Below are 17,874 nucleotides of genomic sequence, written 5' to 3' on the forward strand. Positions count from 1 at the left end.
CCAAGAATGTCAACAGGATTTCCTGGGCCCAGGACACAGGTGTGGATTGGGTCCTCCTCCCTTCTCTCAAAAGAGCATACAAATTTGCATAAAACTTTGAGCTGCATGCATTTTGTGTCATGTGCAAATCTGTTTCCTCTCTTGCAGGTGGTGGGGGGGAGGGCCCCAGAAGAAATAATGGGCCACACGCACGCAATACACTACCTCACAAGCAGAATCACACATCACACAAAATCATAGTTAAAAACTGTGGGAATGTTCAGGGATGCAGGAGAGGACATATTGTTTGATTATATCCTTTCCAACTTGTGTTAACAAGTTCCACAATTTAGTAGAGTAACATTTCCCCTTTTTAAACTTGCACAGCGGATGCGTTTGCTCAGGCTCGCTAAAGCCTCTCAAATGAGTTTTCCTTTTGGTAATTCCCCATTTAGTCCCTCATAAAAAGATAGACACAACACAGTCTTCTATAAAAGTATAAAAAGAGTTTACTCACTCACATTCTGTTCACAATTGGATTCCAGAAGGCAGACTTAAGTTAGAAAAGTAATATCCCATAAGGAGACAGCCCCTTTGTCCTCTCTGCAAGCCAAGAGAGCATCTTAGGCTAAGCAGATGTTGCTTCTTAGATGAATGTGGTCAGAGAGAAAGAGAGATATGGCTGACCAGTCCTGCTCTTTTGTTACCTGGGCAGGTGAGGTCACGTCCACCTCTAGTCACATGCAGAGGAAGCCTGTCCCAGCCTAGGAGAAACAAGAAGTTCCAACTGGCTGGTCCAGACATCCCCTTTTATGTCCACTCTAGGGATGCTGTGCTGATGCACGGGAAGCAGCACGATCGCTGAACTCCAAGAAGGGTTGCTGCTGGTGTATTAGCGCTAACCAACAGAACTTTGTGTCCTTGCACCTGCAAACAATCTGGATACCTCCCAAACAGGGCTTCAACTGTCGGGTCACTCTGGTTATCAGTGGCTTTTCAGACTGCATTTTACATCCCCACATTTGAAAAAGATAGGAGTTGGAGAAAATATATAAAAAGCTCACCAACATAGTCGAGGGCTGGAGCAGAAGGAAAGCGGAAATTGTTTGGGATTTGCTTTACGGGGCGTGGGGCAATAAAGCGGATATTAATTCTATAAATTAAGAGTGGACTAGGGGGAGCAGAGAGATATTCTTTTTTCTCCCACTTTTACAATAGTAGAACCAATCAAACTTAGTGGCAAGGAAGGTTCAGGGAAAGATTACCTTCAAACAACTTACTGGGTCAACTGCCACAATGTGGTAATAGAGGCAACTAAACGGTTTTAAAACAGATTAGGCAAATTGATAGAGGGTTGCTCTATCAACAGCCACAATGCTCTCTTAGTAACCGTGTTAGTAAATTCATGTATCTGACTTCAAGGACTGGTATATTGCCCACACTTCTCTGTCCAATAAATGTTAATAGAACTTACATATAAATGAGTGAATTCACAGCACTGTTGGAGGACGAGGGGGGCGGGGGGAGCACCCTGCCCCCGGCAGTGCGATCCCGGTGGGGTTCCATCGCAGCTGCCCCCCCCCGCGCTGGGCACCCTGCCCCCAGAACATGCGCCAGCCCGCCCCCGCCTGCTCTCTGCCCCCGGTGCCGGAGCATAAAGCTCCGCCCCTGATTCACAGCTGGTTTGCATATTGAAGATGCATTTTTTTTCTTTCAACCCAATGATTTTTAAAAATATGATACAGACTTCTCTTTCTAATCAAGTACACAAGGGCCTATTTTCTTGAAAACAAAAAAATCCTGTTAATTTGATAGTATTACCCTAATAAATAAAGTACTCTATAGCTTATTTGGATAGCTTACTTTGATTTTGTAGCAGTAGTTTTACTTACTATTAAAATGCAGGAGGAACGGTCCTTCTCCCATTCTTTTATTTGTCCCCCCCCCCTTCTGACAGGTATTCTATATCACTTTTTAAAAATACTCAAATACTTCTACCAGTTTAATACATCTGAGACACAAATTAGAAATATGCTATAATTTCAGCATTCTTTTATTTCTTTATCTAAGCAGTATTACTCATGTGTGACAGATTCAACAATCGGACAAATTCATGCGATTCAATTAGCATAATTTCATCCTTTGCAAAGGCATAAAGTGGCAGCTGAATGTAAAACACTAAAAACGATGATTCGCCAGTGTCTGAAATAAAATAGTCTCATTTTATTTTTATAAAATAAAACTTTCTCATTTGAAATCAAGACCCACTATTCATTTTCTTAGCAAAATATTCAAAACTGTGTATGTTAAAAAAAACCCAACTTGGTAAGACTTAGATGACACTGATCAACCTGAACTCATGTGTTGAAATTTGTGACTCCAAAGTTCATACTTAATAGTATCCCAGTTATGCACTACTAAAAGGAAAGGAAAGGAAAGGTCAAGGTTCAAGGTCTGCTATGACAGACATATAGCGTATGACAGCCTTCCCTACCCTGGCAGTCCACAACATTCAGAGGGCACAAATCCCATCATCTCTGACCATTGGCCATGTTGACAGCAGCTGTGGTACAATGTGGAGGACAGCAGGTTGGAAAGGTTGATGCAGGACAAGAAATCTACCTGTGCGGACCATATATATGCTGGTTCTCCCCATTCTGCCATATGCATGCACAATACACATAAAAAACAGGGCTGAGGGTGGGCTGACCACATGAATAGGTGGGTCTACAGGCAATGGCTGGGGCCACAAGGAGCAGCTTTCTCCCCCATCTCCATGATGTTTCCAGGTTAAACCTCTTTAGTTTCTCCTATATGGACACTGAGGTCCAGTTCCGAGGGCCTTCTGGCGGTTCCCTCATTGCGAGAAGTGAAGTTACAGGGAACCAGGCAGAGGGCCTTCTTGGTGGTGGCGCCCGCCCTGTGGAACACCCTCCCATCAGGTGTCAAAGAAATAAGCAGCTATCTTATTTTTAAAAGACATCTGAAGGCAGCCCTGTTTAGGAAAGTTTTTAATATTTAATGCTGTATTGTTTTAACACTTAAATGGGAGCCGCCCAGAGTGGCTGGGGAAACAGATGGGTGGGGTATAAAATAAATAATAATAATAATTAATAATAATAATAATAATAATAATAATAATTTACTATTATTCACTTATACAGTGGTACCTCTGGTTGCAGACACGATCCGTTCTAGGGTGTGGTTCGCACCCCAAAAAGTCCGTAACCAGAGTGGAGCGGCGCTTCTGTGCATGTGCGAGGCGTGATAGAGCTCTTCTGCGCATGCGTGAACTGCACAGAACGCTTCTGCACATGCGGCGAAACCCGGAAGTAAACACTTCTGGGTTTGCCACATTTTAAACCTGAAAAAATGCAACATAAAGCATTCGCAAGAAGAGATATGACTGTACTTGGAGGTGGGAATAAGCGAATGCACATTGCCAGCAGCTGCCCTCCAAGAGCCCGCAAAATGTTTATTTTAGTGACTTATTTCAAAATGAAGGCGTTTACATAATGATCTCTCACAAAGCATTGCGAGCTTTTGCATCTCTCTCTCTCTCTCTCTGTGTATCACAACATTTTTTAAAAAACCTTTAAAAGCAATACTGTACAGACCTTTCCTTAAATTGACTGGCTACGTGTCAAAAGAGCGGTTCTTTCCTCATTCTTCACAGGCTAAAGAGCCAGGTCATCTCAGGCTCTCTTTCAGGTCCACTGACCTTCCTTCAGTAAACATTGCTCTACAGCTTTCCCCCTCTGGCTTAGAAACGGTGAAAAACTGCTGATATTTCCCTCCGTGCTGCCTGCTTACCGTATTTTTCGCCCCATAAGACGCACTTTTTCCCCTCCAAAAATGAAGGGGAAATCGGGGTGCGTCTTATGGGGCGAATGCCTGCAAGCCTCGCACGCCTGGCAGGAGGTCCCACCGGGTGCGCGAGGCTTGGGGCGGCAGCCTGTCGCCCGAAGCACGGGGAGCCCTCGGGAGGGCTCCCCCTGCTTCGGGCGAGTGTCTGCAAGCCTCGCGCACCCGGCAGGAGGTCCCACCGGGTACGCGAGGCTTGGGGCGGCAGCCTGTCGCCCGAAGCACGGGGAGCCCTCGGGAGGGCTCCCCCTGCTTCGGGCGAGTGTCTGCAAGCCTCGCGCACCCGGCAGGAGGTCCCACCGGGTGCGCGAGGCTTGGGGCGGCAGCGGACTGCTTGCGCGCACGCAGAAGCTTGGGGCGCGCTGAGCTCAGCACGCCCCAAGCTCCTGGTGTAGCGCAGCGATCCGCTAGCCCTGGGAGAGCCCCGCGGCTCTCCCAGGGCTAGCGGACTGCTTGCCGGCACGCAGAAGCTTGGGGCGCGCTGACCTCAGCTCGCCCCAAGCTTCTGGATTAGCGCAGGGGTCCGCTAGCCCTGGGAGAGGCGCCCGGCTCTCCCACGCTAGCGGAGACCTTGCTGGCACGCAGAAGCTTGGGGCGCGCTGAGCTCCGCACGCCCCAAGCTCCTGGTGTAGCGCAGCGCACCTGGGGGGGAAATAATTTTTTTCCCCTTTATTTCCCCCCAAAAAATCTAGGTGCGTCTTATGAGCCGGTGCGTCTTATGGGGCGAAAAATACGGTATGTGCAATGGGGAGGTGGGGGGGTGGGGAGGAGAGAAGCTGATGTTGAGGCATGGATTAGCAGCAACTGGGAGGTCAGCCCTCTGCCCAACTCAGGCGCAAGATCAATCTTGCAGGCTACACTGATGGGCCAAGTGGCATTGGGTCTCCCTTGTTGCTCCCACAGCCTATGCAAACCTAAGAAGAATGGGATGGAAACGTATTGTTTTCTTTTGATATCTGAAAATCAAGATAGCAAGTTAGGACGGCACTAAATTACTAGAAAATTGGGAGCAGGGGAGAAATATTTGTTGAGTTTTTCATTTTTCTGATCATATTTATTAATTGGGCAAATACAGAAGATCGTTTGACCTGCTGCATGAGAACGTAAGCGCTCCGAGGTCAAGCCAGAGGCCCATTTAATCCTGTACCCTGTTCCCAGAGTGACCAGCCAGGGGGAAGCCAGGGGGCAGGACCTTTGTGCCCCAGCAACACTCTCCCCAACTGTGATTCCCAGTGAATGTCGCCTCTGACAGTGAATGTCGCCTCTGGTTGCAAACTGCAACTTCTACACTTTTTGCCTGGCTAAGGAATGAGTTGAAGTAGCTGCAGAGGTTTGCAGGAGAGTCCCCTTGTCCTTCAAGGGCATAGCTTGCTAGCTGTGAAGATGAAGAATCTGAGTGAAGCACGAAAAGGATGCTGTGGCTGCAGAGAGGACCTCAAAGCCCCTGATAAAAGCCTCCTCTTTGGGGGGACTGTCTTGCCTTGAAGCAGGGAGCTGCATTTAACAGATTGTTTTTGATCCCTTTCAACATCACATCCCGTTTCAGATGTCTGCCTAGGGCGCCACTTAATCTCAAGCTGCCTCACGCTTTTTACCCATTCCAATTCCATGCATCTGCTATATATGGACACTAAAGATCAATGCCGGAATAAATGAATAAAGAATAACATACTGAGATAAAAAACCGCTCAACGTATCAGATGCATTTACTCAGAGCAATATCGCCATCATGTGGTCATAACGCCTGTTATCCATTGCAGTCTGAAGTTAGGCTTGCTATATCCAAGACCTGTGGGCTCTTCCAGAAGGGCAACTCCTTCAACTGCTTTGTACACTTATCATTTATAGTTGGCCAGAATAGTTGCTGTTTGCTCCAAAGGTTTTAAGGGTGAATTTGCAGCTGATGACCTGCACCTTTGGTCACAAGCCACTGTTACTGGGGTTTCCATTTCCATGCTAATGGCCGGTTGCACCCAAACTGAGAAAAGTTCTGCGGCTGTTGTCACACCCCTTATGCGCCCTCGTGTTCCTCTAGTCAGTAAATATTGAACTTATGAGCACATGCATGGGGATAGCTCTTTTGCAGCTTTCTTATTTACTGTTTGCCTAGTACTGCAGAATTCTACCCTTGTGGGAGTTTGGAAATTGGAAGAGGAACTATGTGTCTGTCTGAGCTATGGAGAATCTGGTTATTGGGGAAAATATTTGTTTGTGGCTAAGGACAGTTGTCATGGACAATACTTTGTCTTGAGTGCTGTCTGGTGTATCTCCCCCCTGAGCTGAGCATGCCCCGGGATTCCTGCATTGCAAAGGGGTTGGGACCAGATGACTCTCAGCTGCGCTTCCAACTGTACAAATCTAGGATTCTAACTCAACTTCATTACAACAGTAAAAGTGCAATTCAGAATATTACAGACCTTCCCAAATATCTCAGGTAGTCCTAAAACTTGTCCACTGAAGACACCGACACAGATGAGGATTGCTGTAATTTGTCCTAACGAACCACGGATCTGTTTGGGTGAAATTTCACTCAAATACATAGGGAGGGCACTCAGAGATACACCTGTGAAAGGGGGGCAGAGATAAAAGATAGCTTTTCGGTAAAAGAAGTTTAAAATCTAAAATATTATCAAACATTGTTAAAGCTACTATCTTCATATAGGTATGTAGGAAGATATGAAGCACATTATATATTTTTAGCAGTATTTAATATGATTTTTTCCACTTTTTTTATTCATATGCAGAAGCATTTACCAGCAAAGTAACCCATGTGTTCCTAAAGAACTATATAAGCAAAATTAGAAAACTTTCCGATATTTTTAGTAAGTGTAAGAAGCCACTATTCAAATTTAGTCATGGAGGCCCACCTTTGCATACTCTGTTGTATACTCTGCTGTAACCAGGCCATAATTTGCAGAACACTTTTTTCTCAGTTCTCCTGGAAGTGCTCATTCATCAGAGCACTTTAGGTCTTTGCAAAATGTTCACAAAAAGATTGCAATGCCCTGGATATAATGTTATGAGGTTCTTCTTGAGATCAGGAAATCTTCCTGCTTGGCAGGGGGTTGGACTTGATGGCCCTTGTGGTCTCTTCCAACTCTCTATGATTCTATGAAATCCCCTTTCCCACGCAAGGGATAAGCAGAGAAATCAGCTAACCTACTCTGTTTCGAGAAGGATTGCAACGTGATTGATATATCCTCTGCCAAGAAAATGCATCCCGCAGCCTGGCTCTTGCAGATACATTCTATTTTTAAGCATTTGGGGTCTCTGACCCCTTCTTCGACCTCGGCAAGTTCAACTGAAACATCAGGCTCTGAGGTAACAGGGATTGCTCAGAATATATTTGGCATGCAAATGCAACATATACAAAATCATACCTGCATCAATGCCCATTATGAATCGGCCCAGAATAATCATTTCGAGGACTCCTGCCAGTTGAGAGAATGCCATCAACAAGGCAGCCACAATGGCAAACACATTATTTAGCAGCAGTGTACGCTTCCTAAGAGAAAACAACATTACATGTTTGCAGCATCAGATAAACAGCAGCTTTTCACATACACAGTCAACTACATTTGTGATTAAAATACTTCAGTAGCAATTGCAAACAAGACAGAAGTCAAAGGTGGCCTGCTTCATGCTATATACCAAAGATGCACTAAACAGGCGTTCTTCACTGAATCAATGGGCAAGGGCATAGCAAGGGTGAAACTACATGCTGCAAGAAACACCAGTCACTTGGCAAAATGGTGGCCTTATGCCAGGTCCTTCCCTCACCCTCTGGAACATCTGCTGCACCTAGAACAAGCCTTATGACATCAATCTGTGTATTTTTCCACATCTGCATCTGCTGGCATGGGAGGAGAAAACACATGGCGCAAGGATATCTGGATGTGGTAATGGTGGACTCAAGAGATCGTGGGCAAGCTCAACACAGGGCAGCCATTTTGGGTGGCAGCCCCATGTTTCTGTAGTGCATCGTTGTGCCTTTAAAGACACAGCTGGTTCTTAAATGCAAGGCAGCTGCACCTACGACCTCCAGGAACTATCCAAACACAGGCACTGAAGCGGCTGGAAAAACACCATGCACTTCAAAGATACCGTTATGTGTCTAACAAAGTACATAACTTGAAGTACGGTTTGGCCCTTTGTGAACATACTCCAATGTGCATGTTTATTAACTTAGATGGAAAGGTGCGGCCAGCCATCAGTCACAGGCAGATTAATTGGGGGTCAGAAATCCTTGCTAATCTTCTTCAAAATCACCTGTAGATTCCAGTGTACCTTCTGCCCATGACTGACTACAAAGATATGAGTACTTCAGTACCAGATTGAGGACGTAGGATGTATGGTTTTAGATCTAGACAGTTTCTTGGAAACAACTCTTCTTCATTTATCACTATGTGCACAATTTGTCACCATGCTGTCTGACAGGCTCACCACTATGTTGGATATTGAACTGGAAATGCTGTCAAGAAAAGACCTGGATACAAATCTCTCACTACGACTCATCTAGGCGTTTGGAAACCCCGATGCTATGAGGGTGCATCCATCAGAGAAACCGTACTGGCTATTGTTCCCTGTTGATTTAAGTGGCTCATCCAGGTTTGTTGTCGCATCATGTGTGAAATGGCCTCACTCGCTATCTGAACAGGGGATGCAGATCACATGCTTTGCATTCAGAAGGTTCAATCCTGGCATCTCCAGACACAGTGGGACACAGATAAACTTTGTTAAACTAGATCAAGTCTCTCTGATTCAGCTGAAGGCAGCTTCATATATTCGGATGACACATTTTTAAAGGTGATTTTCTGATGTTCCAATAGGGAAGTGGTCGACTGAGCATCTTCTCACAGACACACACAATATGACAATGTTCAGTGCAGCATGAAAGATACAGCACAAAACATGCAGCTTTCCACTTTTGCGTTATTGGTAACATTTAAATCATAAAAATTAGCTCATTAATAAGACCAAATATCAAAGAAGCAGCATGACCATATAGAAGGGGGAACCCTTCTATTTCGATTTTTTTAAAAAACCTCATTCATTTCTTCATATAAGTTATTACTTGGTGTCAATGTAACCATAACTATTTGATCTTGGGAAGTACCCAGATTACATTTTTAAAGGCAAGAGTCTTGCATAAAGAGTTCTGAAGTAAAAAGAAGTAGAGAAAAGCATTTGTTTTTCTTGCTTTTGAGTCATCATATTACAAAAGGAAAAGAAAAGAAAAGGAAGTGACAAGACACATTTATTTGCTTACCGGCCAAAATACTTGACAGCTGGAGTAACAATTAAAGCCCCCACAAGCCCACCAATGGCAAAAATAGAAACAGATATAGTCCAGAGCAGGGTAACCGTGTCTTCTGGTATGGACTGGTTATATCTTCTTTCCCAAGTTTCATTGTAAAACTTCTTTACAAACTACAAACAACAACATTTAAAGTGAGTAGAACCATGATGTCCAGTACAGATTAATATCATTTGAAATTTACCATTTAAAATTTTAAGTCAGGTTTATTTAAACCGATACTTTCGTTTTTAAAAATTTCAAGTTATATTTTGTGTCCTTAAAAACAACAACTAAACCCCAAATTTAATACAAACTAATATATTGGTGCACACAATCAATGAGCACAGGGCATAGAGGGAGGGCTCTTTCCACATGACCAAGAATCCGGCCAAATGAAAAGTCTGGAGACACTAATGAACACGGACACGACGTGTGTTCTGATGACTGACATTTTGCCAGCTCTTATTAACTGTATTGAGATTGTGCTTTTTTCTACAACGTTTAATGGAAGCAGTTTCTGAAGGCTAATCCTTGAGCAATAATGTGCCAGAGCTCTTTGTGAAGCTGCCAGTTATCTTGTGTTTAACGTTAACAATATAGTCCAATATTATAGTAAAGCATTTATACTAATGAATGATCCTGGCAACGCACCCAGGGTAGCAAACCAAACAGCCATTTACAATAGCATGGTGCTATTTGCTATTTTGTGGTATTTCATGAAACTCACAATTTCCATACTGAACAAATCATGACTTTTATGAGCTGCTGATGTTTGAAACTTCTGTCCCCTAAGAGCGATGCTGATTGTATCATTCCCACTGCTTGAAGGTTATATTCTTAAAATTGTTCCAAAATAACACCCAGAATATGCTGATAGGGGTTATGTAATTACCTGCAACTGCCTGGGGCTGACAGGAGTTATAGTCCAAAAAAACAGGTTGGCAAAGGCTGCTCTTGGGAGCAGCTTGAACAAATACTTCTGGGTGCCCGCATTTCACTTCCAAACAGAAAAGCACTCATCCCCTCAAGTTGCTACTGGAGGGAATGGTGCTGCTGTTGGTAGCATGATAAAAGTCCTGTACAGTAAAAGTACCTGTTTCTTACAGCCACCTAACCTGCCACAATTCTACAGAAGAGAGGCCGAAGATATCACCTGCTGAATGTACTACTGCCAATGTTTACTGGATAAACTGTTGAAGCATGTAATGGATTTCACCAGCAAGCAAAGTGCAAGTAATGGGGTCAAAGGTGCGAGATAAACACAACTGCACCATGACTAATTCCAGCATTCCAGCTGAATAATAGCAAACTATACTATGTGCTACTATCAGAAACAGCTGGGCATGCAGAACCTGGCACACTGCTTCCGGCAGGTATGTGCTAAGCTTTAACTGCTGTGATGCAATGCAAGACTGACTGATTTCCATCTGAAAACCCATATGCTCTCAATTTGTTTCCAAACAGCAGGCTACATTTCCTAGGGAAGATTCCTCCCAAACCAGATGCTCGCCAGCTTCTGTCCGCATTCCCCCAGGGGTGAGTTTAAAAGTTGCTCCGCTACCTTTTTTTGATGTTCAGAGCCAGCAGCCGAGAATGGAGCCAGACTTCGGGTACTTATGGAAAAGGTTGCAGAGCAGCTGTTAAACTGACCTCTGAGAGAAAGCCAACAAGCTTGGGAACATCCCATTTGGCTCCCAGGGTCTGAGGGTGAAAGTGTTTTAATGGCTTAAATGAGGATGGAGTAAAAATAAACCATAGCAGAACACAACAGCCAGTCAAAGAAGCCAAAACCACAGAGGAAAAGGCATATGTCAGCCAGGCATTGGGAGAGGGACCCCACTTCCAGGTGTTTCTATGCGAACGCTAGAAGCCTGGGAGTCACTGCCGTTTCAACGATGGCCTCCCATTTTATTGTTGTATTTTACAAGGTGCTATATTTTATGGAAGTGGAAACCACCCGATGGTTTTGATAGGCAAAGGGCAGGATAAAAATGAGTAAGTAAATAATAAAGCAAACAAGCATCTGAGCCAAGATGGGAGAGCTGAATAATTGTTTTTAAAGGAGAATAGATAGAGTAAGCATTAAGTGAAGCCTGGTGGACTGCAGAGAGCCAATAGGTATGAAATCCATAGGAAGGGCAGAAAAGGACACACAGGAAGTGAGATCACTCCATACATCCAATAGAGCATCGTTGATGTTAACTAGAACTCCCCAAAGCGACAGACTCTGCCACAGGAGCAATGAGGGTGAGGATATGAGGCCCAAAGCAGAGCAAACTCTTCTATCAATTCTCCATTTGCTTCCTGGTAGCCGTGGAAGTACTGAGGCTTCCAGAACGAGTGCATTTTGCAGCAGTAAGATCTGCTAAATCAGCTTCCGTAGCTGCAAGTTTGAGAACAATATCTATTAGGTGCCTGTTAGAAGGTTATATCAAAGGACATTTTTTGCCTGCTAATTTTTTTTTGAAAATGCCAGTAACTATGGGATAATCCATCTCACAAATTGCCTTGTAGGTCATTTGTGTCTTCACTTTTCCCATGGAAACATATTCACATTTCTACTGACCGGGTGACAAGTCAACTTATGTGAAACTAAAATCTGCTTTTCCACTACACAATAGTAACACAAAAAGGGTTTCTAAATCCATTACATGCCTTTGCACCGCTGTATTTGCAATGTATCATGGGTTCTGGGTTATCTCATTCTCCCCTGTCTTTTAACTCCTCTTCTGTGCCTATGCCCCCCCTTCCACCCAAATTCAGCCCTCCTCTCCCCACTGTTGCTGTTCTTCATTCTGGGGTACAACTTTCTCTCCTTTCTGTGTGGATTGACCTGGAAGTCTCTTTGTACTCAGGAGTGTCGAAGACTGAGTTGTTAGTTGTGTTAGTCAGTAAAGGTTGGCTTTTCCTTTATTGAAGGGGGGGGGGGAGTCTGTTCTGAGGGAATGACAGTCCCACCCTCTGCCAAAAGCGCATGATGTACTATTCTGCTGCCTATGAGCCACTGTCACAATCTGCCAACAGCTTCACCACCAAAAACAACTCACGGCAGAGCCACTGGTGCCTGCTTCTGTGACTGCAGAGAAACACCAACACCAGACCTAGAAGTTTATCTTCTTCTCCTTTAAAGGAAGAAATTATGCAGCTGACTCTCCCATGTTTGGAGAAATCGTAGGGGTCAGCATACCTGCAAGTGCAATGGATGAGCCTCACCCTAGGAAAACCACCTTTTTACAAGGGCAATGGCATCTGCCCTGCCAGGGATTTCCTCCTCCTTAAAAACAATCAACGTACTCACAGCAAACCACTTGCATGGCTGATAGAGCTGATAGCAGGGCAAGACAAGCGAGGCCGATTGCCGAAACCCATTTTTAGCTAGACATGGAAAATAAGTTTAATCAAAGCATAGTAGCAATCTAATGATGCCATGAAAATATGTGGGGAAAAGAGAAGGAAGCGGAGTGCATATGGGGTCGGGTGGCGATGTTTCCGTTTTACTTAATATATGTGTAGGGTTTGGTGTCAGCGTCGCTTGTGCAGGTTCTTTGTTGTTTGCTTGTGTTCCTTTGGTGGTGAGAGGTTGGGGTTAGCCTGGGGTGTGGTTATTCATTTGTGGTTGGCTGTGGTGGTCTTTGTTTTCATGTGTGAGTGGGGTGGGTGTGTGTTTTGGATCAGGTTAGCCATATTGATTCATATGCTATTGGTGGATTTTTGTTGTCTTGCTGGGCTGTGTATGTGATAAAGGGGAGCCATACCGGGGTGAAGGCATCTTCTTCTATTTGTCCCTGTGTCAGTTTCAGTTAATTGGTTAATTTTTTGAGTAGGGCTATTTCCCATACTATTCGGTACTATTGCTCCATGCTTACTCCTGACAGGTCTCTCCAGTGCCTGGTTATGATATTTCTGGCTGCTGAAAGTAGGTGGGTTATGAGTTCTTTGTGATGTAAATGGGCGTTATTGTCTTGGAAGGTGTTTAGCAGGGCCAATTCTGGGGTGATTTCTAGTACTTGCTTAGTTATTTTAAATATTTCTTGTATGGCTGTTGTCCAGAATAGTTGGATTTGGGGGCATTCCCACCACATGTGGAGGTATGTGCCTGTGGAGGTGCACCCTCTCCAGCATTTTGGTGAGGTTCCTGGGTGCATTAGTGCTAGTTTTCTTGGTGTTAGGTACCACCTGTAGGTGCGTTTCAGAGTGAGTTCTTTCCTTTTCGTTGATATGGATTTAAGGGGGGGTTTATTCTGGTCCACTGGGTGGGGTTAATCTCATAGCCTATGTCGTCCTCCCATTGTTTTTTGATTGCGTCTAGGGGGTTTGTGGGGTTTTGGAGTAGTATTTTGTATATTGCTGATACCATCGCTTTGCCGTGTCCCTTTGTTGGCAAACTACAATTAATGCAGAATGTGGCAGCTACACTGCTGACTGGCAGTGGTCGCTGGGACCATATAGCAACAGACCTAAAGCATCTACATTGGCTCAAAATATGTTTCTGAGCACAATTCAAAGTGTTTGTGCTGACCTTTAATGCCCTAAATGGCCTCAGCCCTGTTTAAACCCCCATCACTTAGTCCAGATACAGTGGTACCTCTGGATACAAACGGGATCCGTTCCAGAGCCCCGTTCGTATCCTGAAGTAAACGCAGCCCGTGCCTGCGCGTGCCGCGATTCGCTGCTTCCGCATGACGTCATTTTGACCATCTGCGCATGTGCAAGCAGCGAAACCCGGAAGTAATGCATTCCGTTACTTCCGGGTCACTGCAGAGCACAACCCGAAAGCGCTCAACCTGAAGCAACTTCAACCCGAGGTATGACTGTACTGAGATCCAGATCCAAGGGCCTTTTGGTGGTTCCCTCACTGTGAGAAGTGAAGCTACAGGGAATGCGGCAGAGGACCTTCTTGGTAGTGGCACCTGCCCTGTGGAACACCCTCCCATCAGATGTCAAAGAGAGAAACAATTCTACGACTTTCTGAAGGCAGCCCTGTATAGGGAAGTTTGTAATGTTTGATGTTTCATTGTGTTTTTATATCTGTTGAAAGCCACCCAGAGTAGCTGGGGCAAACCAGTCAGATGGGTGGGGGTACAAATATAATGATGATGGTGACAAATATTGTTCTTGTTTTATAGTTTGATTATGCTTTATTTTGTGATTGTATTTCAGTTCATGTGACTTGTCCTGGGAAGTAAGAAATACGTGAAATAAACATACAGTGGAACCTAGGTTGTCAAACGCTTCGGAAGTCAAACGTTTCTGCTTTTGAATGCTGACAACCCGGAAGTGAATGCTTCCATTTTCAAACGTGCCTCAGAAGTTGAATGGCTTCCGAGGTGCGTTTCCCCATTTTTTCCAATTGATTTTGTCAATGTCCATTGAGTCTTGGTTGTTGAATGTTTCAGAAGTTGAACAGTCTTCTGGAACGGATTAGGTTCGACAACCGAGCTTCTACTGTACTAAAAAAATTTTATACATGTGAAATGTTGTGGTTATATTGCCCTCTACTGGACTTAGGGCATGGTTCCTTTTAATTACAAAAATATAAATGAATGAATGGCTACAACAAGGTTTGCAGTTTATTTAGTTTTTAATATTAGAAGATATTTGGTATGATGCAAAGTAAGCGAGGATAAATTAATCATAAAACTATGCTTGTTCTTTGTCAAAAGTCCAAGTAGTGATGGTATTGCTATTTCAACTCCTTTTACAGATATTTGTGGAAAGAGCTAATTACTCCACTATAATAATTTCACTGGGGCATTTAGCTGATTTTGACATGGCTTTTCTCCCTTGCAGGCTGAGACAATGAGGTGACAATCAAGTCCACAATTTTTTCAGCAGCTGACGTGAAAATAAGGGTCACTATGGCACTTAAGACTCAAATTTGTATAATGGTTAACTCGGTAACTTTCTAAGTTTGATGTGCTATGTATATAAATTGCAGTGGCTGGTGGTTGATAAAGTAAGATTCTGTTTCTCCATCAAACTAACAATCCCATATGTAACAAGAGAGATTTCACCAAACTGGGCCAACCTGGACTTAGAGGTTTGAGAACTTTTATTCACTCACCACGGTTGGAGCATTCACTACCGAAAGGTTGTAGCCGTACAGGAAGGAGGACCCAAAGGCTCCGGCCAAAGAAGCAACAATGAGACTAGCAGACCAGTCCTAACATGAAAAAAGAAAAATGGAAACGGTTGAGTTATTGTAAATTAATCAATAATAATAATAATTTATTTATATGCCGCCCCATCTAATTGAGTTGCCCCATTCACTCTTTTCAAAGGAAAAAGAGGAGACCGTGTAAGGCCAAATCACACATGGCTTTTAAGAAAAATATGGTTTACAGTTTTTACAACAAAGGATGCTTTAAAACCCAGCCTTTGGAACAAGTACCGTATCTTTTGAGCACTGTTTGTAGAAATAAAGATGGGGGGGGGGGAATACCCTGCCAAATTCTATATGAGCTATAACTAGTACAATAAGAAATCATAATTTTAGAATAAGCATCTGTATTTAAAACATTATTATATCGTCTTTCATAATCAAAAGACATCATAAACATAAATTCTTCCAGTTAACTAAAATATTCTGGCGTAGCAGGTACTGAAAATATCTTCTTCAAAATGTTTGCACAAGCATATTATGTACGGATGTTGCTCACTGCTCAGCCTTAAAACTGAGAAATCAAACAAACAAACAAACAAACAAGTAAATGCATTTAAATAAATCTGCATTCATTTCCACTTCCTGTCACAGTAATATAGCTGACCCAAATCAGCTTCAAACACATGTCCTAAACTAGCCATTTCACTCATTAATTGGTCCTCACACATTAATAAACAAGACCCGACTCATGTCCTGATCCAAGCTTACGACTTCTGGGTATGTATTATTTTAAGGAACACATTAGCAACTTTTGATCAACATGCTCTTGGAAATTTCTTCAAAACTTGCAAATCCCAACCTGGCCCTGCCATTTTCCATAAGAGTATTGGCAAAATGCCCTCAGAACCTTTCCGCAGTCCCACAAGCTTCTGTGGTTGTCAAAGTAAGCTTTTATTAAACTATTAAAGAAACACAACCACTTTTGAACTGTCTCGTAAGGTTGTGTCATAAAGCACCATGGGAACCAGTTGGCTGAAGGGCAGGATAAAAAAATGTCTTAAATGCTATTTAAAAATGTGTAACTTTCTCTTAATGAGTAGCTAGACAGCCTAGAAACATGCCCACACCAATTTGTTTGCTCTAATCCACTGTCAGCATTAGAGCAGACTCCCTGAGAGATTAGAAATGAGATTTTGACTGTGCTTTGTGGTCTCATACAGATTTTCGTAGAAGTGTTTTTCAAGCAGCCATTTCCAGAGAGCGGCTAAAACTGTGGCGGTTCCTTCTCTCATCTTCACTTTAGCTATGCAACAGCTCAGCTTTCACCAGTTTCCTGGCACCTGTCCATTTCAGATCATTTGGGCTGACCTATTGTCATGGTGATGGATTTGATTAAAGTGACAACAGAGCAGAGTTATGAAAAGTCCATAGGTAATGTATCTGATTGCTGGTAACCATGAACTCAGCATACTGTGTTTCACCAAGCCTAAAGTCCAGATTTTGTGCTAATAATAGCCTGTCATAGTTTGTTAGCAAAGCACCAACACTGGGTGTTCAAATGCATGATATACATCCATACAAATAAATAAATAGAAGGCAGAGGGAGGATGAGATTGATACCTTAAGACGGGCCAGTATTTCCATGGCACAGACAAAATTTAACCAACCTTGAAGGATTGTTGTAAGGCGAAACTCACTACTCCACATTCTTCAAAAGATGCAGAGGTTCCAATTAAACAGTACTTGTGATTGACAATATCCTTTATTTTAATCAGAAAAGTACTCTGCCGCTTAAACAGGGCACAAAACTTTGTTTTGATCAGCATGCTGCCATTTTTTATGTTCTGTTCTGACAACACATGTGACTGAGACATGTGCCACCGTGGCTAGGCCAGACCTCTCAAGGAACAGGAATAGTTGGTGCACCACCTGAAGCTGGTCAGATACCACTCTGGCTATAGCCACTTTGAACAGGACATAGCAAAAACAAGAGCCAGAAGGACCCCAAACTACAAATCTGTGTTGTTGTTGTTTTTAAGGGAAGAGCTATGCAATTCAAAACAATCTGAACCCCTGTTCCTGGGGAGGTCCTCTTCGCCACTCAGATAACTGAATTTTCTGAGTTATCACATTATAGAAAGGAGAAATCTGCATGCCACCCACATATTGATAACAATGCACTCTAAAATTGCTGTTCAATCTCTCCCAGCACATTCACATCGATGGGAGACAACAATGATCTCTGTGGGACATCAAAAGTCAAGGCGTTGAGTGGGGGGACTCAGAGAAAGGACTCAAGAACTTGGAACAGGAGCAGATGGTGTGGTGAGATGCCAGCTCTCACTTGACCTTATCCTGGATGAGAGGGGGACGGGGCAAGGCGGTGGGAGGTGCGCTGTGATGACCTCCCGCCCTCCCCACCCCTTCTACCTTCTGGCAAGCACCAGAAACATGACTGACCAAAGGTCAAGTGAGCACGGCCAGCCCACCAGGCTGCCCGCTACTGCTTGGAAGAACCAGAGCAGAAGAACCAAAGTTTAAAGTGATCTAATTAAATACAGTTAAAATAACATGCTATTTTCTGAAATTTAAAAATAAGGGCCCAATGCTTATCAATTATTGCAGTTTC

General features: G+C 43.6%; 1 protein-coding gene across 4 annotated transcripts in view; it reads right to left on the bottom strand.

Annotated features, from left to right (window-relative positions):
- The window catches only part of SLC2A9 (solute carrier family 2 member 9), a gene marked incomplete at its 3' end in the record, with an annotated part of 83,517 nt that overhangs the window by 29,805 nt on the left and 35,838 nt on the right, over positions 1-17,874 (bottom strand). For all 4 annotated transcript variants that reach the window (XM_081207698.1, XM_081207696.1, XM_081207697.1 and 1 more), the window contains 4 exons: positions 15,207-15,305; positions 9,113-9,273; positions 7,224-7,348; positions 6,261-6,406 (listed from right to left, as the gene is read on the bottom strand). In XM_081207698.1, coding sequence (XP_081063824.1) covers positions 6,261-6,406; positions 7,224-7,348; positions 9,113-9,273; positions 15,207-15,305 — 531 coding nt within the window. The remainder of the gene's footprint in view (positions 1-6,260; positions 6,407-7,223; positions 7,349-9,112; positions 9,274-15,206; positions 15,306-17,874) is intronic.

The sequence above is a fragment of the Podarcis bocagei genome (genome assembly GCF_964188305.1).
Source record: "Podarcis bocagei genome assembly, chromosome: 9".
Classification (NCBI taxonomy): Eukaryota; Metazoa; Chordata; class Lepidosauria; order Squamata; family Lacertidae; genus Podarcis; species Podarcis bocagei.